Source organism: Cebidichthys violaceus, unplaced genomic scaffold, assembly GCF_023349555.1.
Source record: "Cebidichthys violaceus isolate CVI_PGR_0920_01 unplaced genomic scaffold, fCebVio1.0.p SCAF_22, whole genome shotgun sequence".
NCBI lineage: Eukaryota > Metazoa > Chordata > Actinopteri > Perciformes > Stichaeidae > Cebidichthys > Cebidichthys violaceus.
The window spans coordinates 4,292,672-4,320,617 of NW_027176395.1; the positions used below are offsets into that span (position 1 = coordinate 4,292,672).

A 27,946-nucleotide genomic window follows, 5' to 3' on the forward strand; every position below is an offset into this window, starting at 1 on the left:
ATATATATATATCTTCGTCTTCATTTAAGACATTAGGACAGCTCCCTCATTTCCATAAGTGGAAAAAAAAACAACATTTGGGCTTTGTTTAAGTACTTCCTATTGAAATGTACACAGGTCTGTATTAATAGATATTAATTGTCTAAGAATAATAAAACCATTTGTTAAAACATGTACCATCTCATGGTCACAGGGTCACACCATAAAAAGTCATGTTTGTAATCATTTTAGAACGGCTCTTTAGTATCTTTTTTTATTGAGAAATCAAAAATATTCTCAGCTTATGTATTAATGTATTTATGATGTAGTATTGATATTGCTTTTTCAATACTAACACACTGCAAATGTAGCAAAGCAATGCAGCAGGGCCACCTCTGTCTTCTAGATAGACCTGTCAGTGGGTAGAACTGGATTATGTTCTGCAGCTGTGTGTGTGTGTGTGTGTGTGTGTGTGTGTGTGTGTGTGTGTGTGTGTGTGTGTGTGTGTGTGTGTGTGTTTTGTTCCACAGGGAGCACCCCAGTGGGGTTCGAGTCGGCCTCCATAATGGCAACCTCCTGTTGAGGAGCTGCACCGTCCGCAACACTGAGACTGTGGTGGGCTTGGTGGTCTACGCCGGTAAGAGCAGAACATCTGTCACAGTGTGACTTTTCACTTTGAGGAATACGTCACATGTTTGAAACATGTGCTTTGTTTTTTATATCAGAAAGCCTGCACGTGTCCTCTCAACGAGCTTTAAGATAAGAGCACAAACTCACTTTACTCTACAATTAGTGAATGGGTAAATGTTGGCTTATAATGTAAAGAACTTTGAGTGGTGAGCTAGAGAGGCATCATTTGGGTTCGGGTTTATTTCCTGAGGTGGTCCTCCACAGGGTCCATATCCGTTTCCACTCTGTGTCCTTCTGGTTTCTGCAGGTTTTCCTGTGTCTGAGCCGGTATTTCAGTCACTGATGATTATTCATCATAACTTCCAGCTGCCTCAGCTGATCTGATCTCTTAAGTTTTTGAACCCGTCTCCCATCAGGAGTTGAATCAACTTGCTTGACAAGCAGGTCCACACTATGTGTTTATTTAAATTTGGTACGTGTATTTGTCTGCTCCTCCTGCAAGACTTTGCGACCTACAGCTACACTTCTCTGCATAGAGATGCATGATTCCAGCATTACAGTTACAAATTCCAAATCATTTGTAGAGGAAGCGATACTCCTCATCAACTGGTTCCTTTCGTTCATTTTTACACTAAACAAGCGTCAAATAGTACGGGACACTCGTACCGTATGTCACTGAGTGCAGGAAACCCTTGATTCTCACGGTATCTTATTCAGATGTGCACTAGCTGAAAGTGTGTGAGCAGTGATCGCTCTGGTGAAGAGAAGGCTAAACCCTCAGCTCAAGAAAATCTGTTTGTTTTTTAGATTCTTCTGTTGGAACAAAACTATACAAATACTGTGCAGTGACTGAAAACACACTTATACATGCTATTTGCACTGTTACATCAAACACATACTGGGAAACAAATATAGCATGTTAAAAAAAAAAATGATGAGGCAGTATCATGTTTAACACAAACAGCAGCACTAGTAGAATTATAAAATGCATAATTTAACTGGACAACAGCTGCTAGTAAAGACAACAAGGTCATCAACACCTGTAATCAGTTGTCCATGTTGAATTAACCTGGTAGTCGATCGATAATCAAGGCTGTTGTTGTTTGTGATCTTCCGGGAAAGGGTCATGTGATAGGGGCGTGACCAATCAGGGAAGGACACGTTGTGAACGCGGGTGTCTACGTCTTCGTTTTCAAACTTATCCGTCCTCCGTAGCGTTTCTAAACGTATCCGGTTTCAAATCCTAGTGTGGACGCTCAAGTGTAAACGTAGCAAAAGATGCCTTTTTAAAATGGAAACGTAGTAGTGTGGACATTAGTCTTCATTGTCTTTCATCATACGTGGGGATTTGTTTACCGATATACTTCCTGTATAACGGTCTACATAAGAGAGCATGGACGTAGACTGTTTTTCCTCTTCCTGTGTGACTTAGGTCATGAGACTAAAGCCATGATGAACAACAGTGGGCCGAGGTATAAGCGCAGCCAGCTGGAGAAGCTTCTGAACACGGACATCCTGTGGTGTGTCCTCCTGCTCATCGTCATGTGTCTGACTGCTGCCATAGGTGAGTACCAACCCTGCTCTCGCTTCACAAGTCAGCTAGGAGTAGCAGCAGTATTACTGCAGGCTATAGCTGAGCGGGTAAAAGCACATGTAGACCACTTGAGAGCCAGTATTACCATGAAAACCGAGGGATCGTGGACACGTCCAGTGTGGAACATGTCCAGCTTTAATCTTGAGCTGCTCTGGTGTCTTGGTGTGTTTCAGGTCATGGCCTCTGGCTGAAGAACTTCAAAGACCCCATCTTTCAGGTTGATACGGAGACGTCTCCTGCCCTGGCTGGATTCTATGTCTTCTGGACCATGATCATTGTGCTGCAGGTACACAGTTAACCACTTCAGTCCAAGGTTAACAATGACATTGTTGCAGTCTTGTTCAAGTCTCTTATTAGCTGCAATTATAGATGCAACCTTTTTTCTTTTTTGGGCTGAACAAAGACATTTGAAAATAGGTTTTTTTTGGATTTCTTCAATGGATTATATAGACGTAGGATTGAGGGTCATGCATTTATTAAAAATCTGAGGGTTTCATAATTGACAGCTCATAAGAGTAATCCAACTAATAAGTACAATGTCATTTTTGGTGAAACTGTTTGCAACTATGGGCTTACAACAACTTCATGAGCAGAAATGGACAGAAGCCAAAACTGATGAAGAGAACCAAAAAAAACAAAGTAACTCCTACAGCGGTCCTCTCTGACTTCACAGAGGTTTGGGGTCAACACCTCGATTGTCCAGCAGGAATACTACCAATATTTAACATGCAACCACTTTGAGAAGCAATAGGACATTCTAACATCCTCCTCTCTCATATCAGGACTGAGTGGCAAAAGAACTTCAACTTGATATACACAGGTTGTTTGGATCCCCATAGCAGCATGAAAAAACAAGGGTCACACTCATGATCGCTCAATCTGCTCATGACTAGGATATTACATAATACATATGAATGGGTAGATTGTCAGCTATGTGATACACTAATAAGGTCACATATCACTTTAACAGTAGCCAGAGTGCAGGGGCTCCTGTGGAAGTTCAGGAATGCAGACCGAAGATAGCACATCGTTAAAAAAGGTCTTGCGTTGATGTAATAATAGTAATAACGGCATTAATACAAATAATGATAATATTAATAATTCTGATAATAACTAATTTCTATTGCACCTTTCAGACAAGAAATGCAGACCATAGTGCTTTCCACAAAAAATGGATAAATTAAGATGGAAAATAAAATACGATTCAAAAATACAGATTAAATGGAATACATAGAATGCATGACATAAGATGGGAAATATAACCCACTGAATGATAATATTTATTTAAAAAATCATTATCAATGTTTGCAGCATGCATATATACACATGAATAAACACAGCAGCAGCATCTGCCATGGCAGTCCACTGTGTTTACCTTCATTACATCGCCTGGAAACACCACCAGGCTGCTAGCATACAGACATCTCCACACATCAGACCGCTTATGATTCCATATTCTGCTCCTTTATGAAGAAGACATCCGGTCACCAGGCCACATCATAGCCTCTTTTTCCAACTGTGAGACCGGCAATGTGACTGGCTGAGAGAGTATGTAACGATCACCACACCTGCTGATCGATTTTTGCGCTGCCACATAAAAACATAAGCTAACCCCGCACAGATAACAAATTGCGTGTCTACCTTGCACGGTAGCTCCTGTCATCAGTGTGTGAATGATGACATGTAGTGTTGAAGCGCTTTGACTAGACTAGAAAAGCACTATACAAGTACAGTCCATTTACCAGGTTGCTATGTGCTCCTGGCAGGCTAGTGTGCTAACATTAGCATCCAGCTAGCCGTCGTTCTGTAAATCTGCCGACAACCGTTCTCGAGCTAATGAGGTCATACCAAAGCTTGCATACAAGTGCAGCAGTATTGTGTTACTTTCCCACGTGCGTCATATTCCTCCACTTCCGTCTTGGTGTCAATGTTTTTGGTGAAAACCGCCGTTTGTGAGAGCTTCCTGTTGCTCATGCAGTTGACAACACAATGTAGTCATTACATTACATCACATTACAGTCTTTTAGCAGACGCTTTTATCCAAAGCGACTTACAATAAGTGCAATCAACATTGGTCATCAAAAGAACTACTAGTCACCAGAAGTCATAAGTACATTTCCTTTTCCAAACAAGCATCTAAGAGCATGAAGCAGAGCATGACTCAGAGCCAAAGTACAGTGCAGAAACAAGAAAAACAGTTAGTGCTATAAGTAATACGAATACAATAAGTGCAACAAGCTAGTATGAAAACAATAAGCGCTAAGTGGAAGGCTCAGGGTAGCATTTCCTGAAGAGGTGGGTTTTCAGCCTGCGCCGAAAGATGGGCAGCGACTCCGCTGTCCTGACGTCAGTGGGAAGTTCATTCCACCACTGTGGGGCCAGGACAGAAAACAGCCGTGACCGGGTCGATCGGCCGCCAGGACCTCTGAGCGACGGGGCAACCGATCGCCCCGAGGCAGCAGAGCGAAGTGGTCGGTCGGGGGTGTAAGGCTTGACCATGGCCTGGAGATAGGAAGGAGCTGTTCCTTTCACTGCCCTGTAGGCTAGCACCAGAGTCTTAAACTGGATGCGAGCTCTTACAGGTAGCCAGTGTAGAGAACGGAGAAAGGAAGTTGTGTGGGAGAACTTGGGGCGATTGAACAGTAGGCGAGCTGCGGCTTTCTGGACAAGCTCCAGAGGTCTGATGGCCGACGCCGGGGCTCCGGCGAGTAGAGAGTTGCAGCAGTCCAGGCAGGAGATGACAAGAGCCTGGATGAGAACCTGCGCCGTCTCGTCAGTCAGGAAGGGACGAATCCTCCTGATGTTGTAGAGCAGGAATCTGCAGGAGCGTGTAACGGATGAAATGTTTGCCGAGAATGACAGCTGGTCATCCAGGGTCACACCCAGGTTCCTCGCAGTCCGAGTTGGCGTCACCACGGTATCATCAATGGTGATGGACAGGTCCCGGTGCGAGCAACCCTTCCCCGGGAGGAACAGTAGCTCAGTTTTGTCTAGGTTGAGCTTGAGGTGGTGTGTCGTCATCCACTTCGAGATGTCAGCCAAACACGCAGCGATGCGCGTCTCCACTTGGGTGTCACCGGGGGGAAATGACAGGACCAGCTGGGTGTCATCGGCATAACAATGGTAGGAGAAGTCATGCGAGCGAATAACAGAACCCAGAGATGTTGTGTAGAGCGAGAAGAATAGTCGTCTTTATTAGCCTACTCCCACACTACTACGTTTCCCTTTAAAAACACATATCCTTTGCTACATTTTAGAGTTTTAGAACCCCAAAAAAGGAGGCGTTTGAAAATGCTACCGACGTTGTGTAAGTTTGAAAACACTGGGATTGCGTTGTAGTGTGGACGGGAGGAAACGGAGACCTTTTGAAATGCATGTAGGGGAGAGCGGGGTCGGTTGTGACACCTTTGTAATGACACCAAGTAACCTTCAATACTTCCACACAAATTGAACAGTAATGAAAATAATTTCATCCCTGAACAGGTACATGTGTTGGCTAACAATCTAGCATGTTTTTTTTAGAGCCCAACCCAAACGTGAAAGGCACACTTTTGTTGAATGTATAAGAAGTGCGTTTTCCCAAAATTCTGCCTCCATAACACGGTTTGGACAGTGGGGAGGGTCGGGTGCGCTTAAAAAAATATTTAATTTGAAAAAATTGCAGTCAATTTGGCTTTAAAATGTTCTTTAATTTCTTTGAGAAAGGGAAAACGTTTGTAAAACTGTTGTATTTTCATGACTGATATGTGGAATTCACGGTGGGTCTCATTCAATAGGAAAGGGTAAAACTTGTGTGCTTCCATTGAACATTTTCAATCAAGGTTGGTGGAGTTTGTGCTCGTCATAGCCATAAATGCATCATGCATATAATAATCCATTTCTGTCCGTCAGGTGCTGATCCCCATTTCTCTGTACGTGTCCATTGAGATTGTGAAACTGGGCCAGATCTACTTCATCCACAATGACTTGGCCTTGTACAACAAGCAGCTGGACTGCAGGATTCAGTGTCGGGCCCTCAACATCACTGAGGACCTGGGTCAGATCCAGTACCTCTTCTCTGATAAGACCGGAACTCTGACCGAGAACAAGATGGTGTTCCGCCGCTGCAGTATCTATGGGGTTGAATATCCTCACAAGGAAAATGGTAAGAATTGATAATATTCATTTACCTGTGTTGGACTTATTTTCACAGTAGTGAAGAATCAGAGCAGAAGTCCAAGAACAATGAGAGTTGTTTTAATACAAACACATTAGCTGTTGGTGTGATCCTACCTCATTGTTTGATATCTATTTAGTTTTAAATCTGTCACTTTTGTTTATTTTTTGCATTATTGTTCAATATTACTAGGTTATTTTTCTGTGTTTTTTGTTGGATGTTCTGGGGTTGGGGTTATTGTGTACTGTTCTGTGTGTTGTGCTATTTTAAACTCAAGTATTGAAGATCTAAAAACACGAGCAGTCAGATGATTAGACTATTTGGTTAACAACCCCAGAGGTTAGTCAAACGTATTTGAAAAAGAGAACAAACTAAAATGGCTCAGATAATGTAGATGATGATCAGATTGCTCGTATCTCTGAACTCCGACTTTGTAGTTGTGTGTGTGTGTGTGTGTGTGTGTGTGTGTGTGTGTGTGTGTGTGTGTGTGTGTGTGTGTGTGTGTGTGTGTGTGTGTATGTATATATATCTATCTCCATGGTTTGGCCCTGTGATGTAAATGGTCTCTGTTTGTGTTGCTGTGTGTCAGCTCGGAGGCTGGAGGTGTATGAGGCGGAGAAGATGGAGGCGGCCGGTCGCTCTGTGACTCTGAAGTCGGGCTGCAGTGGTAGATCTCTGAGCTGTCGCTCTCTCAGCTGCAAACACAGCTCTGTGTCTCTGCACACACTCACTGGTGGTGAGGAGGAGGAGGAGGAGGAAGAGGAGGACCAACCGTCCAATCACATTCATCACAGGACCAGTGCCTTCTGCAGTCGCGTGGTCAGACTCTCACTCACACACACACACACACACACACACACACACACACACACACACTCACTCACTCACTCACTCACTCACTCACTCACTCACTCACTCACTCACTCACTCACTCACTCACTCACTCACTCACGCACACAATGAAATAATGTATATATTTATATACTTACATTTTTGGTTGCAATGTAGGACATATAGGAGTAAGAGTGTTTTTGAATCTTGACCCATGCTGGAGATTAAAAGTCAGGATATATTCGCCCGCTGAAGAGACGTTGGCATGTACCTCACTTTTCTGGAAGTGCAATACTAAATCACTGGAGTAGAATAAGAAAATAATTACATATAGATTTTTTTAGACCAATATTGCAATTACATTTCGGTATGCGATGAGTTCCCTATTTTCTGTATATTAACTAAACACATATATTCTGTATATAGTAGACCAACACAACATTGGATACAGTCAACAGTCTTTCTTTACAAATAACGATCTTCCACCTTGACTTGTGAATTCAAGTTCTACTGTCCTTCATGATTGGCTAATCAGCCTGCTGCTCCTCTGTCTGTTCAGACCAAGGAGGTGGTACCGGACCCTGAGCTGGTGAGGAAGTTGAACTGGTTCTGCTCTCCCATGCTGGCTCTGAGCGACGGCTCCTCTGGGACTCCGTCCAGCCTGGAGCTCACCTACATCACGGACTTCTTCCTCGCTCTGGCCATCTGTAACAGCGTGGTGGTGTCCTCGCCCAGCCAGCCTCGACACGTGGTGAGCAGATCACAAAATGTTGCTCACAGCATATTGCAAAACGTTTCCTCTCTGAACTTGCGCTTTTGACCTTTCATTCCACATTACGTACGCCAAACTACATATAGTGTATACTGCGTGTACCAAACTATGACCCCCTTCTGTGATGGTTTGGTACGAATACAAAACAAGGTGTATTCAAAAAACATTTGAGCTAAAAACTTACTGAGCAGTTCAGCTCAGGAGTTCCCTTGCCAAAGCTGATCCCATGTTCTCTTCGTGTTCCTCTTCACTGCAGGTGCCTGAGACTCGAACACCTCTCAAGTCCCTGGAGGAAATCAAGCTGATGTTCCAGCGCCTCAGCTTCTCTCCTCTCTCAGCGCTCTCCAGCCTGTCCCCTCCCCAGATCAAAGGAAGCCCTCGCTGCTTCACCAGCAGGCTGTTTGCCCGGGGCAAGACCGGCTCCTTCACCTTCTCCACACCCACCAACGGCACCACAGACGAGTCAGAACCAGGCCAAGAAAGCAACCAGGAAACCTCCAACCTGAGGCGTAAAGTCCACTCATCCTCCAGAGTGGAGAGTGGAGGAGATGCTGGACAGACGGAGGACAGAGAGACAGAAGATAATATCGAGGGTGCAAGGACAAACCCTGAGGGGGCCATGCAGGATGTCGAGGACCTGACCGAAGACGTGGATTGTGAGAGCGCCACTGACGATGAACTGCTGTATGAGGCGGAGAGTCCAGACGAGGCGGCTCTGGTCCATGCAGCCCATGCGTACCGCTGCACCCTTAGGGGACGTTCTGCAGAGAGCCTGCTGGTGGATCTCCCAGGAATCGGATCATTGGTTGTCCAGCTGCTCCACATCCTTCCCTTTGACTCCAACAGGAAAAGGATGTCGGTGGTGGTCCGCCACCCGCTCACAGGACAGGTGGTGGTTTATACTAAAGGAGCTGACTCCGTCATCATGGACCTGACTGAGACACCGAAAGGTAATCAACAGAAGGGAATGTGACTGAGGAATGCTGTGTTTAAAACATAATCATATTAACAGCACTGTCTTGTCTGTATCACTGACATTCTGTTTTGTTCAGGTTCAGAGCAGGCTCAGGACGTCTACAGTCACATCAGAGAACAAACCCAAAATCATTTAGACGGCTATGCCAGAGAAGGCCTCCGCACGCTCTGCATCGCTAAAAAGGTACGGCTTCAGGACGCCGTCGTGGCTCAGACGTAGAGCGGGTCGTCTTCTAACAGCAGATCGCTCCTGATGGCTGTGCATCGGTGCATGAATGGGTGGGATTGTGAGTTAGAGTTAGATGCCTGATGGGCAGGTGGCACCTTGCATGGAAGCAGTGAAGGTAAGGGTGAACCAGTGTAGTGTGTGTGAAGCGCTTTGTGTAGTCGGAAGACAAGAAAGGCGCTATGCAAATACATGTCCACTTACCAATTACCATATTATCCAAAAAGCACATTCTCTCACACATTATTTTACTCTGTCATTGGGGTATGAAGCACTGAGGGAGGGGGATGAGCCTCTACAACAGACTGAAAAACTAGTCAACCATTATATCAAAGCAAAATGTAGCGTTTGTTGTTGTGAAACGTGCTGTAACAATGCTGTAGCTGCCATTTCCATTCACTTCATTTGTGCTTGACAGAAGTCTTTGGTAGACGACAAAACCAACGTCGATCCTGCCGTCTCTTGTAACGGGTTCCACGGATCTTTGAAATGTCATTTTTCTGAATTTAAGGTCGTAACATTTCTTAAAAGCACGTATTTTTTAATTCTCTTGGATAATGGCGGTGTGGTTATGAATGTCGGTCCTCTGTAGATACTTGTGAAGCTCAAAGACTTTCCATACAAACATCAGTTTGCTGCAGGCGTCCATGTTTTGCAATGGATTGCAGCGATACTACGTAGAGTGTGCCCTTCATATAGGCCAGAATGTTTAATTTCTTTTCATTCAAAGACATGTGTACTCATTTATAAAGAATAATAGCAGTCCATAATTTAAAGCCAGTACTTCATTCATTTAAGTCGCTGCATTTCCCACAACACTGTCCTTCAAGTGTTTTTCTCTAGAATAAAATCCTTGTATAACGCCTTTCTAGTCTTCCGACCACTCAAAGCGCTTTAACACATGTCACATTACATTCACACCCATTTACACACTGATGACAGGGGCTGCCATGCAATGTGCCACCTGCCCATCAGGACTCTACCAGACACAGCTACTTGGGGATAAGTGTCTTTCCCAAGGACACATCGTCACGAACTAGCGAAAGCCGGGGATCCAACCGCCGATCCTCTGATTGAAGGACGACCCTTCACAAATGAATGGATTCTGTTTTCTCCAGAGAGACGCCAGAGGGGCTTTTATTTTTGAAACATTTGAAAAGGGTCATACATGTTGCTGGTATGATGACAACATCCAGTCAAAAGATCATTTCCAGTCTGGTTTTGCTGCGTGTTCTGTGTGTGGAGCAGGTCCTGGAAGAGGAGGAGTATGAGGTGTGGTTGAAGGGACAGCGGCTGGCAGAGAGCAGCATCGAGCACAGAGAGGAGCTGCTGCTGGAGGCGGCTCAGAGACTGGAGACCAACCTCACCCTGCTGGGTAGGAGAGCCGCTCAGCATGACCGCGTGCACATCAGAGCTCGGAGCAGCAGTACTTAAACTAGTGTGTGTGTGTGTGTGTGTGTGTGTGTGTGTGTGTGTGTGTGTGTGTGTGTGTGTGTGTGTGTGTGTGTGTGTGTGTGTGTGCGCACACAGGCACCACGGGGATCGTGGACAGACTGCAGGAGGAGGTCCCAGACACCATCGAAGCTCTTCAAAAGGCTGGCATCAAAGTGTGGATCCTCACCGGAGACAAGAGAGAGACGGCCATCAACATCGCCTACGCCTGCAAGCTCCTGTGTCCCAACGACCAACTGCTGACAGCCAGCTGTGGAAGCAAGGTCAGCGGCCGAGGGGTTGTAGCACTGTTGTATGGGATGTTCTAAACAGTTGACGTGTTTATCTATGGCCGTTGTTCGGTCTTGCATTACCTTTATACCTCTCTTCCTCTCAATTGCTCTGAACAAAAAGGATTCTCAAACCTATGGCACCAGTGTTTAGTATTTTTTTGTACACGTTATCTACTGTAATATTTGGCCCTGTATGTTGTACAAACACAAAAAAACAGCTGCCTGATGACAATCAACCGTTTAGGGAATTTCAGGTGTTTTGACCATCTGGCTTTTATCCAAACTGCAACTCCCCAAGTCTCCAATATCCCTTAAGTCATGTCATCTGTCACGTTTTTCATATTCACAAAACAATGAATCTTATAAATTGTGCCGTTATCAAGATATTGCTAAGATATAGAAAATATTGGACCAGTTCCTCAATATCCCGATGTATAATATACGATGCCAAAGCTCTCCCAAGACCATTTCAAAATAGACGTAGATTGAACGTTCCCAATGAGGAGAGGGGTGTGGTTTGCGCCCGATGCTCACTGGTTTACAGTGAGGCTGTCTTAGTGGCCGTGCTGACAATGGCTGTTCAAATGTGTTGAGCCCATTTGGAACTATTTTGTTCATGAAAACGTCATGTAGCATAGTAGTGTAAGTTTACAGCAAGTGCAAACTAGCTTTGCCTGCTTTTGGTTGGCTATAATGATGAATGTCAGCATGTCTTCCCATTCAACACTCTCGTCCTCAAAATATTGAGTACTGAGATCTTTCTTGTAAAAGCTACAAATGCATCAACATATTGAAATCACAAAAACATGCGTTTAGCTACACATTAGACATTTGAACACTCCGGAAGCTAAATTCATCCCAATCTCCGCAGAAGTGGTTGAGAAATCCTTTTCCAACATCCTTACCACAGCTGTCCCTATCTTCCTTAAGTAAACGTACGCAACAGTAATCACGGAGTTCTTCCGCACATCAGGATGCATGTGCGGCTTTACTCGAGGAGCTCAGACTGGAAGTGCAGCGTGAGGAAGACGGTTTGACTGAAGTGACTGCAGCGGGGGATCCCGGAGAGTCCTCCTCAGGCGGTGTGGAAGGCTTCGTCCTGGTTCTGGACGGACGGACCCTGGACTGGGCCCTGCAGGAGGAGCAGAGGAGCGACTTCCTGGAGCTGAGCCGGAGATGCAAGGCAGTCATCTGCTGCAGGTCCACTCCGCTGCAGAAGAGCGAGGTGGTCCGCCTGATCCGGGACCAGCTCGGTGTTATGACCCTGGCTGTGGGTAAGGACTTGGCCTGATGAGTTCCCTCTTGTTGTCTGTAATAACTACTTTTAGATCATCGAGTCCTGAGTGTAAAAGGTCCTTTTGATTTGGACTGCAGCAGAACACGCATCTCTGACAGTCGGCTTAGAATGATCCTCTCTATAGCCGACATGCTCCTCTGAGGACTGGGTTTATGTTCTGAAGCTCCTTAACTTGATATTTAAACATGTGGTTTCTAACAATGGCGTATTTTACGAGGCAGCTGATCAAAGGTCATTAGTTTTAAGTGAATATTTCGTCAAGTCTGATCCTGAGTTGGATTGCAGAGAGGGATCGGTTATTGTTAGACCTGCTGATAACTGTTAGACAAAACATAATAGTGGCTGTGGAGGGTGGGCAGTGTAGATGTACTTAAACGTGGACTTGTTTCTGTTCACTCAGGTGATGGAGCCAACGATGTGAGCATGATTCAGGTGGCTGATGTGGGCGTGGGGATATGTGGTCAGGAGGGCATGCAGGTAACGACCGCTACATCCACCCTGACAGAACACTACCAGACCCCACAGCGGCCTGTATGCATGCAGCTCTCTCACTTGTTCTCACTCGAGCTCACTCTTCCTTTCCCAGGCTGCGATGTCCAGTGACTTTGCTGTCTCCAGGTTTAAACACCTCAGGAAGCTGCTGCTGGTCCACGGCCACTGGTGTTACTCTCGTCTGGCAAACATGATCCTCTATTTCATCTACAAGAATGTGGTGAGACTTCTTGTGCCGACTCTACTTAGTTTCTGCGTGTGTCAATGTTTCTGAAATAGCTTCATTTAAATATCTGGTACTCTGGGGGGCTTTGACTCAGATTCCCCAAAACAACGGCATCTAATTCTCAAAAATACTTACTACGGACAAGACGAGGCCAAGTAACAATAATTACTCAATAACAATATATTCATACAGATGTGTATCCCCAACCAGCAACTAATAATTTACATAATTGTTTAGATCTTGTACGAAAAAGATTCACTTCAAGCAAAGCTTTGTGACTGATTTAGCTACCGGCTACAAGCAATACAGAATACAACGTCGATAAAAAGCCACCGATGGAGATGTTGGGACAATCCTCTCTGTCTGTCTGTCTGTCTGTCTGCAGATGTATGTGAATCTGCTGTTCTGGTATCAGTTGTTCTGCGGCTTCTCTGGGAGCGTCATGACCAACGCCTGGGTGCTCATCCTCTTCAACCTGATCTTCACCTCCATTCCTCCTCTCATCTACGGCGTCCTGGACCGAGACACGGCTGCACACGCTCTGATGGAGCTGCCCGAGCTCTACCGGGTGCAGGTGCAGACCTCCGAGGTGACCTCGCGCACACAGACCTGCGATCACAGCGGCTGTTGTCCGGCGTTTTTCGCTCTATTGTTCATTCACGTGTGGACAGGAAATGAAACGTGGACCTGTGTTTAGAAGGACTAAGTGAGTCCTTTGTCTCTGCAGGTCAATGCTCCCTACATGTTCTGGATCACAGTCCTGGATGCGTTTTACCAGAGCCTCATCTGCTTCTTTGTGCCTTACTTTGTAAGTACACCGTGTCAAAATCCTTCAGTTTGTGTCACATAGCTCCTCCATCGGTATTTATTCCGTTGCTGTTTACATGTGTGCTCTACTACTGTTCCTCCACACTGGTATGACGGTTTTCGTCTTAATAACCTTCTAACTGACAGCCTTGCTAGCTGATTGTCCTCTCACGTAGCTGTAAACACCGCTCATCCAGTTGTGATGTCTGTCTCAGGCTTACAGGGGATCCAGCGTCAGTGAGCTGTCCTTCGGCTCTCCCATCAACGCCTCAGCCCTCCTCATCGTCCTGCTGCACCAAGTCATCGAGAGCCACACTCTGGTCAGACGCACACTGCCGATTTGATCGCCGTTGTTCGTGATCAGAGTCCAGACAGGAAGTGACATCGGGACGGTGCGTTTGTGGCTTAACCAAACATCTGTTTGTTGTTTTGCAGACGTGGATTCATGTGCTGGTGTTGGTGCTCAGTGGTGGTTCCTACTTCGGCTTCGTGCTGCTCTTCGGTGCGTTCTGTGTGACCTGCAGCCCCCCCACCAACCCTGTGGGGGTGGAAACCCTTGAGATGTCCCAGCCTCTTTTCTACGTCGTATGTGCTCTCACTACTGTGACGGCTCTGTTACCCAGGTACACACACACACACACACACACACACACACACACACACACACACACACACACACACACTCTACTGGAAATGTGCACAAGCTGGGTCCAATTTCAGTGCAGCCTACTTTGAAGTTTGCTCTTCAACTCTGAATTTGTAAAGGCTTTCCTTTACAAAAGCCGACTTCATACAGCTGCCCTCTTGTTCTGTTATTGAAGCCATACAGTCAGAGCTAGCTGCTAGCACAGGAAACACAGGCATCTGTAGGAGCACTAAGCTGCCGTACGCCCAGAACAGATGGTGATGCAAATCTGAGAGAAGATGAGATCGAGACAAGACTTGTACATGTGCGTGTACGTACTAAAATTACCTAATATGGTGAGATATGCGTCTGTGTTGCGGATCTTGGCTCAACTAAATGTGATCTAACATATTGATGATTTCTGGGAAGAGGGATGTCTCCGTGACGGTGGAGCCTTGAGATGTGTGTTGCTTGTAAGTGTGAGTGAGACAAATAACGGTAAATAAATGTCCAAACCCACAATCACTTTGTCTTCACTGAATTAGCATTTCTCCCTTTGAATAGCATTTGCGTGCAGAAGAGCTAGCTAGCGGCTATAGCCAGCCCTACTTACAGACAGATCATGTGACCAGGTGTAGCAGCTGTTTGTGCTCTGCTCGTCATCAGACTGCGACGCTGATACCGAACTCAAGTTATTTTTGATTAGCCGAGCCTAACCAGTGGTCCAGTTGTTAGTCGAGTGAAAGGACTGAAGTTGCTTCTCTGTCGGGTGTTTGAGTTCATCATGTACTGGTCCGTGTGAAGCCACGGTCCTGGAGGACTGACTGATGCTCATCACTGCCCTGCGTCTTCTCCTCTGCAGGCTGTTGTTTCGAGTTCTGTACAACACCTTTCACCCCTCCGCTGTTCGGGAATCGGCTCGGATGGACAAAGTGGATTCGGAGAAGTACCGCAGGAAAATGCAGCGCTGGAACCTGAGCCGGTCCAGAGACAACAGGCAACCACTGTGTGCCGACAACCCGGGCCTGGAGCCCAGCACAGCCTCAGTGGTGTCCTGACGTCCCTTTACACTTACACACACACACACACACACACACACACACACACACACACACACACACACACACACATATCCGTTCTGCTGAGAGATGCTCGTTTTTTGCTACATGTCAACAGCCAAAGAAGTTTTGAGAAACTAATCATGAAGAAAATTTGGATGGTCTACTCAGTGATTGAATCATAGTAGCGAGCATTTGTCTGTGAAACATGACCACCGTGTGGAGAAAGTGGAGAAAATCTTTACAATTTTGCTGTATATCATTTGCACATCAACAAATCATGAGTTTATTCATCTTCTGACAGTGATCATAAAGGACTGAGCTGGCCTTCACTTTGTACTACAGTTATCGTTGTGAGCCAGCAGACTGATGAGGAAAGACACCAAGTCAGATCAGAGTTCATAGATCACATATACGATCATAGATCTTTTTTTTTTTTTTTTTTTTTTTTTTTTTTGCTGTTTCATACTCATCATCATCCTGCGCCGTATAATGACACAGAAAATGACATTTGTCAAATATCAGTTTTATTGGCTTACTTTCAAGTAAGCAAAAATCAGAATGTGAGAAAACGTACACAACGTTAGCGTCCCATTGGAGTGGCGTTTGTGTCCAATACTTAGTCACAACTCCTGAGAAAGATCTCTGGATATGTGACTGTTTCCTGTTACTCTATGTTCACGTGAGCCCTTTGTCAAATGCATCCAATCCGATGTAGCCAAATGAGATTGTGTTTAATTGATTTGCTGTAATCAGCATTCAACAAAAGCTTTTTTCTAATGTTCTATTTTTACATGAAGAACATGACCAATTCTAGAGCATGGAGCAAACACTGGTGCCGTTTCTCAGGTAAACAAAGGGGATTTTGTTCCCAGAACACCCCCCCCCCCCCCCCCCCAATTTATAATAATGTCAACTCACTGTCTTAATATTATTTATATTTGAACCCATGACTGATTTATTCTCATCTATACCGGTGTTTAAATGTATAAATTCACTCAAATATCCAGTGAGTAATTATTAAAGGCCGTGTTTTACCTCTATAACTACAAATCATGTTTACTTGACATTAATACAGAAACATTTGAAATGCATATCGTTGAAATTCTTCATTGTTGGAGGTGTTTTTGCTATTCTTCATTGCTGCGTAGTATGAAAATGAATGGTCAGGTCCGTCACAGTGAGATCAGGTTTGCATGAGGCTACGTTATGCTGACGTGGAGGTTTAATGAAGCACTGATTGATCTGAACTGATTGAAGTCGGACTTGATGTTCACTGTGACGGATTGCACCACAGATGTGTGAGACTGGTTGTAAAGCACTTTATGTGCGCTACCTTTAGCAGATAGAGCTTCACCTGAAGGTGCACTAATGTTACTATTCACAACACATCCTGGACACTATTAAGATGACAAACATGTGATTATGAATATGATTCTGTAGATCCTAAACGACAGACCGCCTTGTTAAGATGACAGGTTTGACAGGTTTGTTGTGGACTTTGCTGTAATGACTCATTTTGAAATAAATGCTTTAACAAAAATAACCGTCTTCAAATGATTAACCATCAACTAATTCAAGAAAAGCAACAAACTGCTGATGATCATTTGTTCATGTTGTTGCCGAGCCCAGCAGAGGAATGCTGGTTTTCCACTGAATGCATTCTGTGATAGAAATCCTGATCAAACCAGTCCTGCGAGTCAGAATTCCATCATAGCAACGAGATCAAAGTGAAGTGACCCTGCAGCCTCTTTGAGAACCAGGTGATATCATGAAGCCTTAAAGGGATAGCTCAGGGCCTTGTTCCAGAAAGCAGCTTAATTGTGTTAAATATAAATGTGCTCAGTCCATATATAGCTTACATGCATTCATATCTCTACTTCCACTGGATTAAAAACGGAGGCTCTGCCTTTCATTTCCAGCTGTTTTTGGCACCCATCCCTTCTCAGGGTTAGGAAACGGGCCCTGTTTGGGATCCATCCAGTCCCGGTCCAGCTGATGTATTATGTACAGGAGACAGCTGTACCCCCCCCCAGTTTGGACCAGACAGGAGTACCAGCATGGGAGCAATGTACTGCTGTGGACACGGGCAGCCATGGATGGTCAGTAGTACACTGACTATGGATGTGTACCTCAACCCCACTTCAAAACAAGTGAAGTCTGGAGTTGCTCTATAGACAATGAATGCTCGTGATTGTGGATGCATTACGGTAGTCTCATTTCCTCTTTAGGCGTGTCTGCCTCGCGCTCACAGCTCTCACTTCTGTGTGACTGCTGCTGCTCCTCGTTGGACCGACCCCGACGTCCTGACATGAGTTTCTACAGCGACGCGACTGGAGACGAGTTGGAGGCTTTGGGGTAAGAGCGCATGGGACTTACTGCAGATGTTAGAGCGCGTGGGACGCTGTTCTTTGTTGTTCTTATACACTGCGCCACGTTACGGGGTTAAACAGGCCAAACATGATGGACTCTGCAGACGCTGATTCCATTGCCGTCATTTGGTCGATTTGTTTACACTTTCAACAAACTTAACAAACTAATAATAATAGACTGTGCCGATGCTCCACAGCTGATCCTCCATCTGATCAGATTAATAACAATAGCTCCGAAAGAAAAAAAATATTATTCAGAATACGAATTTAACACTCATTCATAAGTCATAGGAATGCATTTAGATTACACACATCTATTAGCAAATTTAGAAAGTATGATTTGTAAACAGAACTAAAAAATATGGCTCCTAACATCATCTTCTCTGACAGAAAACGATAGGAGTCAGGAGCCCCACTTGACTGAACCAGAATCCGTATCACAATGACGTCATTCAAAGTATTCTGACCTACTCACAAAAAAATATGTTGAGAGTAATGACAAACTTGTAATACCTGGGAATTCATTTGACCAAGACAGTCGACTGTGTCATAAATTCACATCACTTCGCAACTGTTCATACCACGACTTGGCTGCTTTGTAGAGAAGTTTTGCATATTATGCGATATTCACACAGTTTGACTGGTTACAGTTTGTATGGACTCCATGTAATGAACTAGAGAAAATGACCTGGTAGTTACATGAAGCTCTGAGCAGAGCAGCAATAAACTGCTGGTCTTTGTCAGAGAGAACCTAAACCTGGTTCTATAACATGACTTGTGAAGTACAAAATGACACAAATGTTATAAACTCTCTGTGACATACCAGGTACACCTGTACAATCCAATGTTATCCAATACAATAGTTTAACAAGGCATTCTACTACTTTTATTAAGCTTATAATGTTCAACTTTTGGTTTAGGTGTGCCTAATATTGGGCCCCCTCTTTGACCATAATTCTCCATGCTATGTTTACACACTCCCACAGCTGCTTTTTTTTAATACACCCTCAGCAGCTCTCTATGCAAATACTGCACTTTCACATCCCTTTATTAGTTTCCTCTGCAGCTGTCTTACAGTCTGCGGCTTGTTTACCAGCAACAGTCATCCCCATTTCATCTGAAAACCAACAGTTCAAAGTGTTTATGCAAAAGGAAAAACAATTTCATCAACTCTTGTCTCATATTCATCTGCAAACCATACCTCTTTAGTGGAATACTTTATTATTCAATTCAATTTATTTTGTGTAACCCAAAATTACAAATGACATCCTCTGACCTTTGACCCTCACATCGGAACAGGAAAAACTCCCCCCAAAAAACCCTTTAACGGGGAGAAAAGAGGAAGAGACCTTGTCATGTGTACAGAATGAAAGAAATTATTCATTTAATGAGAGTAGTGAGCAGAATAATGATGGAAACATTATGACCACTAATAATAACAGCAGGAGTGGATACAGCAGAATAATAATGATAACAAAAGCAGTAATGGTATCGGTAATAGTAATAGAAATGTGACTAATAGTAATGATAGTAGCAGTGGGTGTCAGCAGGGCCATGGCAGGAGGCTGGACCAGGGTCCAGATAGAACCACGATCCATGGAAACCTGTGAGGAGAGAAAGCACAAAGACTCTAGTGGGGTAATATGGTACTATAAGCTCCTTAAGATATGATGGTGTGACCAATTAGTGAGCCTGTAGCACTATCGACAAGATGATCAACCTGGGACGGACTAAAGTTAGCACAGGAGTCCTCTGATATATTGAGACATGGTATTGAGTTAAATATAGACGGAATCGCTTCTGTAAATTTAGCTACAGCACTATCAGATAGATGTAGAAAGTGTAGAAACCTGTTCCTGATTTCTGTGGAAAGACTATTAAATGTTTTATTTTAATGCGAATGAGTCAGAACAAGGTCGAAGGTGTGGTTCAAACAGTGAGTGGGTTTCTGTACACTCTGACAGAAGCCATTCAAATCTAATAAAGAGATAAACGCATACTAAGACTATCAGGGACTAAACTTGATAAAAACACAATACGGAGCTGGGGCCCGGTACACTATAACAAATATAACTGGCTGAATTGTTTTCCAGGTCGGGTGTGAAAAAATAAGAACCAGGCTTTCAAATGAGTTATAATCTAGTTTCTATAATAGGCTTGTGTCAAAGATGGCTGCTACTCCATCTCCTAGGTGCCTCTAAGAATGTGAGTGTTAATATGACTTGGAGAAGTTGATTCATTCAGGCTGACACAGCCAGGTTTCAGTAAGACAAAATAAATCCATAGATAAAATAAATCAATTTATACTCCAGGAGGGTGGTGCAGTCGTGAACTACAGATCGCTTCCTCCATGGTGGAATCTCCGGCTCTCGTTCCCTCACATGTAAAACTGTCAGCTTGCTAATGGTCAACAGCATGAATTCCCCTGTTCGACTGGGCCTTAATGAGTGCATCGGGTGATACACCATCGGTTTCAGAATGTCGATCTGAGCTGATCCCTATCCTTAGGATCAGATGAATGGTGAATGGACTGCACTAGTTCTTTTCTAGTCTTCCACTCAAAGCTCTTTAACACTACATGTCATCATTCACCCATTCGCACCCATTCATACACTGATGGCAGGGGACTTAATCTTGTTGGTTTTGTTGAAGGTGGTACCACTATGACCTGTCCCGTCATGCCGCAGAGGCCCTTCTCTTGTCCAATGGGACTGATGGAAGTTATCTCCTGAGGAACAGTAACGAGGGACCAGGCTGCTTCGCCCTGTCCGTCAGGTCAGTCCGTCTAAAACGTACCTTCTAAATGAAACACAAGTATCAGATATCAGACCGCCACACTTCTTTTTTGCTTGTATGTTCATTATGTAGCAGAACCGGGCAACCAACTGCATTTCCTTTGCGAAACATGTTGTACAATGACAATAAATGAACCTTGTCACCTATTAACCTTCTGGCAACCTTCTAACCTGGTAACCTTCTAACCTGGTAACCTTCTAACCTGGTAACCTTGCATCGACTACCCGGCCTATCCTACATTCCATTTGTCGTGTGCATCATCAGAAATGAACAGTACTCATTAACAGGATGTAATTAAGCACATCGACAGTGGAGGCAGTAAATAGTAAACTCTGAACAGATCACGACAACAGTAGCAGAGAGTTCTTTGAGAGAAGCTAATCGAGCATAATCTGAAGCTGTCAAGGTACATAATCTGATGTCAGCCAGGGATGGATTGGCCGTGATCTTCCCGCTAGTGGGGATACTTTTTAATACACAGGCGACACAGGAAGTATGCTTGATGAACACGCCACTCTCGCAGCCACACTTCATGTGCGCGCTGTTAAAACCAAGCATGTCTTCAACCGGAGGCCATTACCAAGATGGGAAACAATCTAACAAATACCTATATAATACTGACAAGACTGTATTTGTGTGCTTGAATGACTTTAACGGTGCATTGTTACATGTTTGTTTGTCATTTGACGCGCAGGGCGAAGGATTCTGTGAAGCATTTCCATGTGACACGCAAAGACAACGGTTACATGTTTGGCTTCAACAAGTTTGCGACCCTTCACGACTTCGTCAACCACTTTGCTAACCAGCCTCTGCTGGGCAGTGATGCAGGTATGTAGACCTTCAGCTCTTCTAGCTAACAGGCTTACTGCATATGACCAGCTCATACAGTGAAACAGCACATTTGATCTATTGGCTATCGTTCTGGTGAATTGCTTTCATTATTTGAGCCTCTTTGAAGCTATACTAGAAATCCCTTGTTCCAGCACAGGTTTGTGCACAAATGGGTGGAGGGATCAAATAGAAACAGGCAGTAGTTTGAAATTGTCAAAAGTCGAGTTACAAAGTGTTTATGAGTAGGAAAGCTAAAAGAATTATAGTAACGTAAAAACTCAGACATGGAGTCCCAAAGATCTCACAAAGGATTACCACGACATTATTGAAGCCTAGTGGCAGCATACAGAATGAGCTGGAGGAGAGGGATTGACTAGACCGAAGTACAGAGAGTTATAGCGGTCCAAGCGAGAGGAATTAAAGTTATGCACTACTAGCACACCAAGGTGTTATGCCTAACCCTACGTTCATTTAAAGCTGTTGATTTTCCAGTGTTTTCCATTGTTATAAATGATCCACTCCAATCCAGCAACAAGAGAATAGCCCCAGGCACATCTGTTGTGTTGTTGGATGTTGCAGTTCTTCTGTGTGTTACTGTGAGGTGGTCAGGCCTGTGACCCGCCCTCTGCCTCTGAACCAGGAACCCTGATTGTGCTGAAGTGTCCGTACCCGTGGCGCGTGGAGGAGCCGTCCATCTACGAGTCGGTGCGAGTTCACACAGCCATACAGACGGGCCGCACGGAAAATGATCTGGTACCGAATGCACCATCGGTATGCCACTTCCTGCACGCTCACATCTGGTCCCAAAGTGTGTCAGATTTGCCTCTGTGATGTCATGTGACCAAAGTAACCTTAAAGGGGGGGGGGGGGTCCATTCAACTCTCTTTAAGGCTGCTTTGAAAGGTAATTCTGGATTATTACAAAATAGATATTTATATTTATTGTTTTGACCAAACATCTACTCAGAGATTGTCCAATGGACAGAGTATTATGGTGTGCACCTGAACTGAACTGAACCAACCCCATGACTAATGAGCCAAACAACTCTGTTCACCGATGAAGCGCCGTGAGATGTGCTTAAAAGCTCAAAAACTAAATTAGGTGATTTCTTTCCCCAGATCCAAGTTGCAATAAAACAGAATTATCCTTGAAAGTCAATACTTTGCTCACAGTCGAATCGTTTTTTTCTACTAACACAAAGCTTGTCTTTTCAGCTGGGCACAAAGGAAGGCTATCTGGTGAAACAAGGAGCGATTGTGAAGGTAAGACATGTCATGAACACAAACCAGCTTTTATCAGAAACCTGGAGATGTAGTGGAGCCGGACTCCTTCAGAGTCTGAACACAGACCACTTACTGAGGCGATACTTCAAATGCATCCTCTTTTACAGAGCTGGAGACAAAGGTGGTTCACGCTGAACAGATACGATCTCAAATACTTCAAAGACAAAATGGTGAGGCTCTCTTCAGCTCAAGGACGAGGTGTGTTAGATGTGCTATTTCACAGCTTTGCTATGGGTGTTTGATTACAGTATGTGGATGGAGCAATAGTTTGAAGCTGCTCGTAGTGCGGACGTGTAAGCTGCAGAGTGTCTCTGTTGCAGTGTGAAGAGCCCATTCGAACCCTGGATCTGAGAGCCTGCTCTGCAGTCCAGTTTGACTACTCTCAGGACAGAGTCAACTGCTTCTGGTAAGTGATGTCAGTCAGTGATCAGCACTGAGGGGATGCACCATAAAAGAATGTGGAAATTAAAACCCAACCACACATGTAGGAGTCATACTTTTATGACCTCCTTGGTTAACAAACACGTGTTGTTGTCATGAATATATGTCATGTTATAGAAATGTCTCAGTGTATTTGTGACATTCTTTTGTAGTAATGTACGGATTGTTACATGTGTGTGCATGGATTCCCTGATTTGCATGCACCGGGTTACATTTGTGTGGAGTATTGAGACGATTTTCAGGGTCTCCAGCTCCACACATGCATGCTGCGTTTAAGTGCTAGTGGCAAACTAGGACATCTGGCTTTTAGTGAAATCATGTATGATTTCAAAGTGGCCTGTAAAGAAATACTAAAGTAAAAAGAGGAGCTGCTGGGTTTTTTTTGGATAAAAAGCATTATAATGTAAAATGTTATATTCAAATCCTTGATTTTGAGATTGGTTGAGAAACGTATATATATGCTTAATAGCCTATATATAATATAGAAAGACATTTGTGAATACTCAAAATTGCACAAATGTACACATTTTGTACAATTTTTCATTTGTACATCATGTCATTTACATTTGTGACCATTTTGAGATAAATTTCGCTCCACAATAATCCAACCTTAGTAATCCAACACTGCCTGCTTGATCACAGCTCTGTCTGGAATCATGGCTGAGGAGTTTGTCTCCAAAAAAGATAGATGAAGGTTTGAAAACCTCGTCGGTGCTCAGGGCTTAATAATAATAATAATAATAATAATAATAATAATATAACAATAATAATAATATAACAATAATAATAATAATAAAGAACATTAGAAGAACAATAGGTCCTCAGCTACAACCTCGTCGGTGCTCAGGGCTTAATAATAATAATAATAATAAAACAATAATAATAATTATAATAATATAACAATAATAATAATAAAGAACATTAGAAGAACAATAGGTCCTCAGCTGCAACCTCGTCGGTGCTCGGGGCCTAATAATAATAATAATAATAATAATAATGAACATTAGAAGAACAATATGTCCTTTGCTCGGGCCTAAATATCCGTATGTATCAGATGACGCCAACATTATAAAGAAAATGTTGGTGTCCACAGCGAGTTGTACTTTCCAAACTGGACCTTTGTGTTGTTTGTAAAAGGAAGTGTGAGTAGTGAAATAGCAGAAGAAAACAAGGGGAGGGAAGAAGAAGTGCACATGAAGTGAAAGGCAGCAGTGACTTTACAGAGGTTACACCCACTGACCGACCCCCTTTAATGCTGCACTACTACAGTAGATATCAATCTAACTAGCTTCCTGTTTGGACTGTTATAGGTGAATGCACTCTTATGATATAGAGGTTAATTCATCAAGAAAGCAGCAAAGGGTTCTGAATATGTTACGCGAGATCCCTGATTGTATAGCTCTGATTTTCTTTTTTTCTCTCCATATAATGGTCGCTGAGGCTCATGGTTCATAATTTGTGCCTGAAACACAACTGAAAAAAAGGGAAGAAAACAGCCCAAAAAGTAATAATAAAAAGAGAAAAACAGATGTTTATTCATTCAGCTTCATAGACATACCCAATATCTAACCATCATTTAACATTCTAAAAATCAATCCTAAAAAACACACAACATCAAATGCGATGCAGGGCCTGACAAAGTGAACCCAGGTCAGAGATTTTGTATCACTTGGTATACTACGCCTGTCCCCTTCACTCCCAAACAATCAGGTATAAACGGGGGATTCTTTTGAAGGAAAGCTCAATAAAAAGTAGGTCTTATCCTGGTAGAGCAGTTCCTTGACCCCCCTGTAGTTTGCATACAGGTCTGGCAGAGGTGTGGAGGATGCCAGGAAAAGCTCATTCATCTGTTTAAACTGGATTTTAATCTAGTTGGCTGGATACTGGACTTCTTGACTGGTCCCGGTGTGTGAGAGTAAACAGCTTTCCTTCCAGTCGTCTAGTGATTGGCCGACTATGCATAAGCAAGTGGGCCTGTTTGTGATTGGAGGAGAACACTACCCATAGAGTCCAGCAATGCGGGAACAGTGTTAGAGAGTTAACGGAGTTAGCTGCACACAAGACTTTGATGTGTAGAAACTTATGACTGTTTTTTGACTTTTTTCAACATGCTATACTAAGACTGTTTTTTGACTTTTTTCGACATGCTATACTAAGACTGTTTTTTGACTTTTTTCAACATGCTATACTAAGACTGTTTTTTGACTTTTTTCGACATGCTATACTAAGACTGTTTTTTGACTTTTTTCGACATGCTATACTAAGACTGTTTTTCACTACTTCCAACCTACCTGGGGTGACCGTGGCTAAGTGGAGAACAGGGCTGCCTTTCAATTTGAGGGTTGGTGGTTCAATCTCCTGCTCTTTTAGTCTCATGTCAATGTGTCCTTGAGCAAGACACTTAACCCCAAAATTGCTCTAGTAGCTGCGTCTACAGTGTGTAGATAGATACTGAAAGTCATCTGCTGAATGAGTTTTTGACATGACTGTTTTTCACTTTTTTCGACATGCTATACTATGACTGTTTTTTCCTTTTTTCGACATGCTAAACTAAGACAGTTTTTTCCATGTTTCAATATGCTATACTATGACTGTTTTTTGACTTTTTTCGACATGCTATACTATGACTGTTTTTTGACTTTTTTCGACATGCTATACTATGACTGTTTTTTCACTTTTATCGACATGCTATACTATGACTGTTTTTTTCCTTTTTTCGACATGCTATACTATGACTGTTTTTCCTTTTTTTCGACATGCTATACTATGACTGTTTTTCACTTTTTTCGACATGCTATACTATGACTGTTTTTTGACTTTTTTCGACATGCTATACTATGACTGTTTTTTCACTTTTATCGACATGCTATACTATGACTGTTTTTTTCCTTTTTTCGACATGCTATACTATGACTGTTTTTCCTTTTTTTCGACATGCTATACTATGACTGTTTTTCACTTTTTTCGACATGCTATACTATGACTGTTTTTTGACTTTTTTCGACATGCTATACTATGACTGTTTTTTCACTTTTATCGACATGCTATACTATGACTGTTTTTTCACTTTTATCGACATGCTATACTATGACTGTTTTTTACATGCTATACTATGACTGTTTTTCATTTTTTTTTACATGCTATACTATGACTGTTTTTTCCTTTTTTCGACATGCTATATTATGACTGTTTTTTTAGACCCTATAGAGTGATGCACATCTCTGCTCTCCTTGTGTCCACAGCCTGGTGTTTCCTGAGAGGACGTTCTATCTCTGTGCAAAGACGGGTGTGGAGGCAGACGAGTGGATCAAGATCCTGAGGTGGAAACTGGTGAGTTTCTTCAGACTGCATGTTTTACTCAATAAAATAAAATATAAAATATAAAAAAATATAATATAATTTAATAAAATAGACAAATGATTTATATTTGAAAAACGTTCCGTTGTATATCGCCCTCCATTCCATTTGAGAGTAGCCAAAACGTTCTGTGCAATGAGCCTGTGTCTGAGGGGAGACTTTACCTTGAGCAAACAGAAAGTGAGCAATATGAGCTCACTTCCTTTATTCTGTCAGTTAGTTAGTTAGTTTCTTCCCCCGCTGATCCTACTGCTGGTTAAAAAAAGCGTTGGATCTGTGTGACCTGTTGCTGGTGATACTGTACCTGCTGTTCAGAGCAAAACGCTGATCCATCCAGAGTCAGACAGAACTCTCATTAGTGATCATGAGCCTGTGGATACTATTCCTGTTGTGTTGGAGAGACTCACTGCTGCAGTTTTCATGAGTAATCAGCTTAGTGGAGCCTACACCTAAATATGAGTGAAAGAAAATGAAGCATGGATGACTTGACTTCTGTCAGCTCTGCACTGATGTGGCCTACAAGGTGAGCAACGTGAAAACCTTCCATGTAGACGGTATGGACCCGACCACGCCGGTGAAGTCTCAGTCAGCTGCATACGTAGTGAGGAGAACATGTGTTATCTACGCTTCATTTTTTCATTAAAAGACATCTTAATGGCACATGAGACTAGACGAAAGGTTTCTGGAGAGTCAACCCAAATATGCATGCTGGGAAATGTATTCATAAACTAATGTCAAGCTCAGTGGGACATGTATTCAATCTCAAAGTCGTAGAAGAAGACAACTTGAACTCTCAAGTGTGCTGTAGGTGGCAGCAGCAATGTTTATGTTGACTTGGCTTAAAACGATCAAATGACCTGATTTAAAGCATCGGTTGATTCGTTAAGTGTAAACGTGAGACTCTTTATTTCCAGTCACAGACACTCAAAGGCCGATGACTGCTGATGGAAAGAATCCTCAAGTTAAAAGAAGACGTCACATCGGCTGGATGACGAATACAGAAGAGCACGTGGAGAGTAAAGAGGAGCGTGGATAACTCTGGGACACTGACTAACTACTGAAGTGTGATTCCACTCTGCTTTATGAAAGATGCTTCATTTCTCACGAGGGTCTTACTTTCTGCTTTTCTTACCTAGAGGATGTGTGTTCCTGTATGTTTAACATGAACATCTGTTTACAGGATATTGCCAGCATGATTGTGTAAGACCAAAACCAAACAATGTGCCTTTCTGACTTCCCTAACTTGTCTGTGGCTCTCAGCTCCAACACCATTGGTTCCTATTTAAACAGGAGTAAATAGTGCATTAGTTGTCTTATTGTTGTCTTATTTACACATTGATGTTAATTGATATGTATGGCAGCAGGGCGGTGTATGTGGAATTATAGAGTAAGAATAAACTACATTTTGCAATCATTGCAGTGTATTTTTCATAAAGGATACTTTTTTACAAATGACTTTTCTCCCCAAAACATT

At 43.3% G+C, this 27,946-nt stretch overlaps 2 protein-coding genes across 4 annotated transcripts in view; both read left to right on the forward strand.

The window, feature by feature from the left end:
- Positions 1 to 16,937, forward strand: part of atp10d (ATPase phospholipid transporting 10D) — a 29,303-nt gene extending 12,366 nt beyond the window's left edge. For both annotated transcript variants that reach the window (XM_068717638.1, XM_068717639.1), the window contains 18 exons: positions 510 to 616; positions 2,042 to 2,173; positions 2,377 to 2,489; positions 6,095 to 6,347; positions 6,949 to 7,178; positions 7,750 to 7,941; positions 8,219 to 8,912; positions 9,015 to 9,121; positions 10,412 to 10,538; positions 10,694 to 10,878; positions 11,861 to 12,161; positions 12,585 to 12,661; positions 12,771 to 12,896; positions 13,288 to 13,491; positions 13,630 to 13,710; positions 13,925 to 14,029; positions 14,145 to 14,332; positions 15,197 to 16,937. In XM_068717638.1, coding sequence (XP_068573739.1) covers positions 510 to 616; positions 2,042 to 2,173; positions 2,377 to 2,489; positions 6,095 to 6,347; positions 6,949 to 7,178; positions 7,750 to 7,941; positions 8,219 to 8,912; positions 9,015 to 9,121; positions 10,412 to 10,538; positions 10,694 to 10,878; positions 11,861 to 12,161; positions 12,585 to 12,661; positions 12,771 to 12,896; positions 13,288 to 13,491; positions 13,630 to 13,710; positions 13,925 to 14,029; positions 14,145 to 14,332; positions 15,197 to 15,392 — 3,418 coding nt within the window. In that variant the 3' untranslated portion in view covers positions 15,393 to 16,937. The remainder of the gene's footprint in view (positions 1 to 509; positions 617 to 2,041; positions 2,174 to 2,376; positions 2,490 to 6,094; positions 6,348 to 6,948; positions 7,179 to 7,749; positions 7,942 to 8,218; positions 8,913 to 9,014; positions 9,122 to 10,411; positions 10,539 to 10,693; positions 10,879 to 11,860; positions 12,162 to 12,584; positions 12,662 to 12,770; positions 12,897 to 13,287; positions 13,492 to 13,629; positions 13,711 to 13,924; positions 14,030 to 14,144; positions 14,333 to 15,196) is intronic.
- A 513-nt stretch (positions 16,938 to 17,450) lies between these two features.
- dapp1 (dual adaptor of phosphotyrosine and 3-phosphoinositides) lies at positions 17,451 to 27,927 on the forward strand. Of its 2 annotated transcripts, XM_068717772.1 has the most exons (10): positions 17,473 to 17,494; positions 17,624 to 17,750; positions 20,417 to 20,539; positions 21,255 to 21,388; positions 22,032 to 22,162; positions 22,606 to 22,653; positions 22,782 to 22,844; positions 22,995 to 23,080; positions 26,358 to 26,445; positions 27,387 to 27,927. In XM_068717772.1, the coding sequence occupies exons 1-10, from the start codon at positions 17,488 to 17,490 to the stop codon at positions 27,408 to 27,410; spliced, it is 831 nt and encodes a 276-aa protein (XP_068573873.1). In that variant the 5' UTR covers positions 17,473 to 17,487; the 3' UTR covers positions 27,411 to 27,927. The 2 variants fall into 2 exon arrangements, with proteins under 2 accessions (XP_068573874.1, XP_068573873.1); XM_068717773.1 differs by lacking the exons at positions 26,358 to 26,445; positions 27,387 to 27,927 and having other exon boundaries at positions 17,451 to 17,494; positions 22,782 to 22,872.
- Positions 27,928 to 27,946: the final 19 nt, after the last annotated feature.

Excerpts from the sequence above, each read along its gene's own strand:
- dapp1 (XM_068717772.1), top strand. Across the intron at positions 20,540-21,254 it reads TGCTTCGCCCTGTCCGTCAG|GGCGAAGGATTCTGTGAAGC; the intron begins GTCAGTCCGTCT and ends TTTGACGCGCAG. Across the intron at positions 22,163-22,605 it reads TGGTACCGAATGCACCATCG|CTGGGCACAAAGGAAGGCTA; the intron begins GTATGCCACTTC and ends TTGTCTTTTCAG.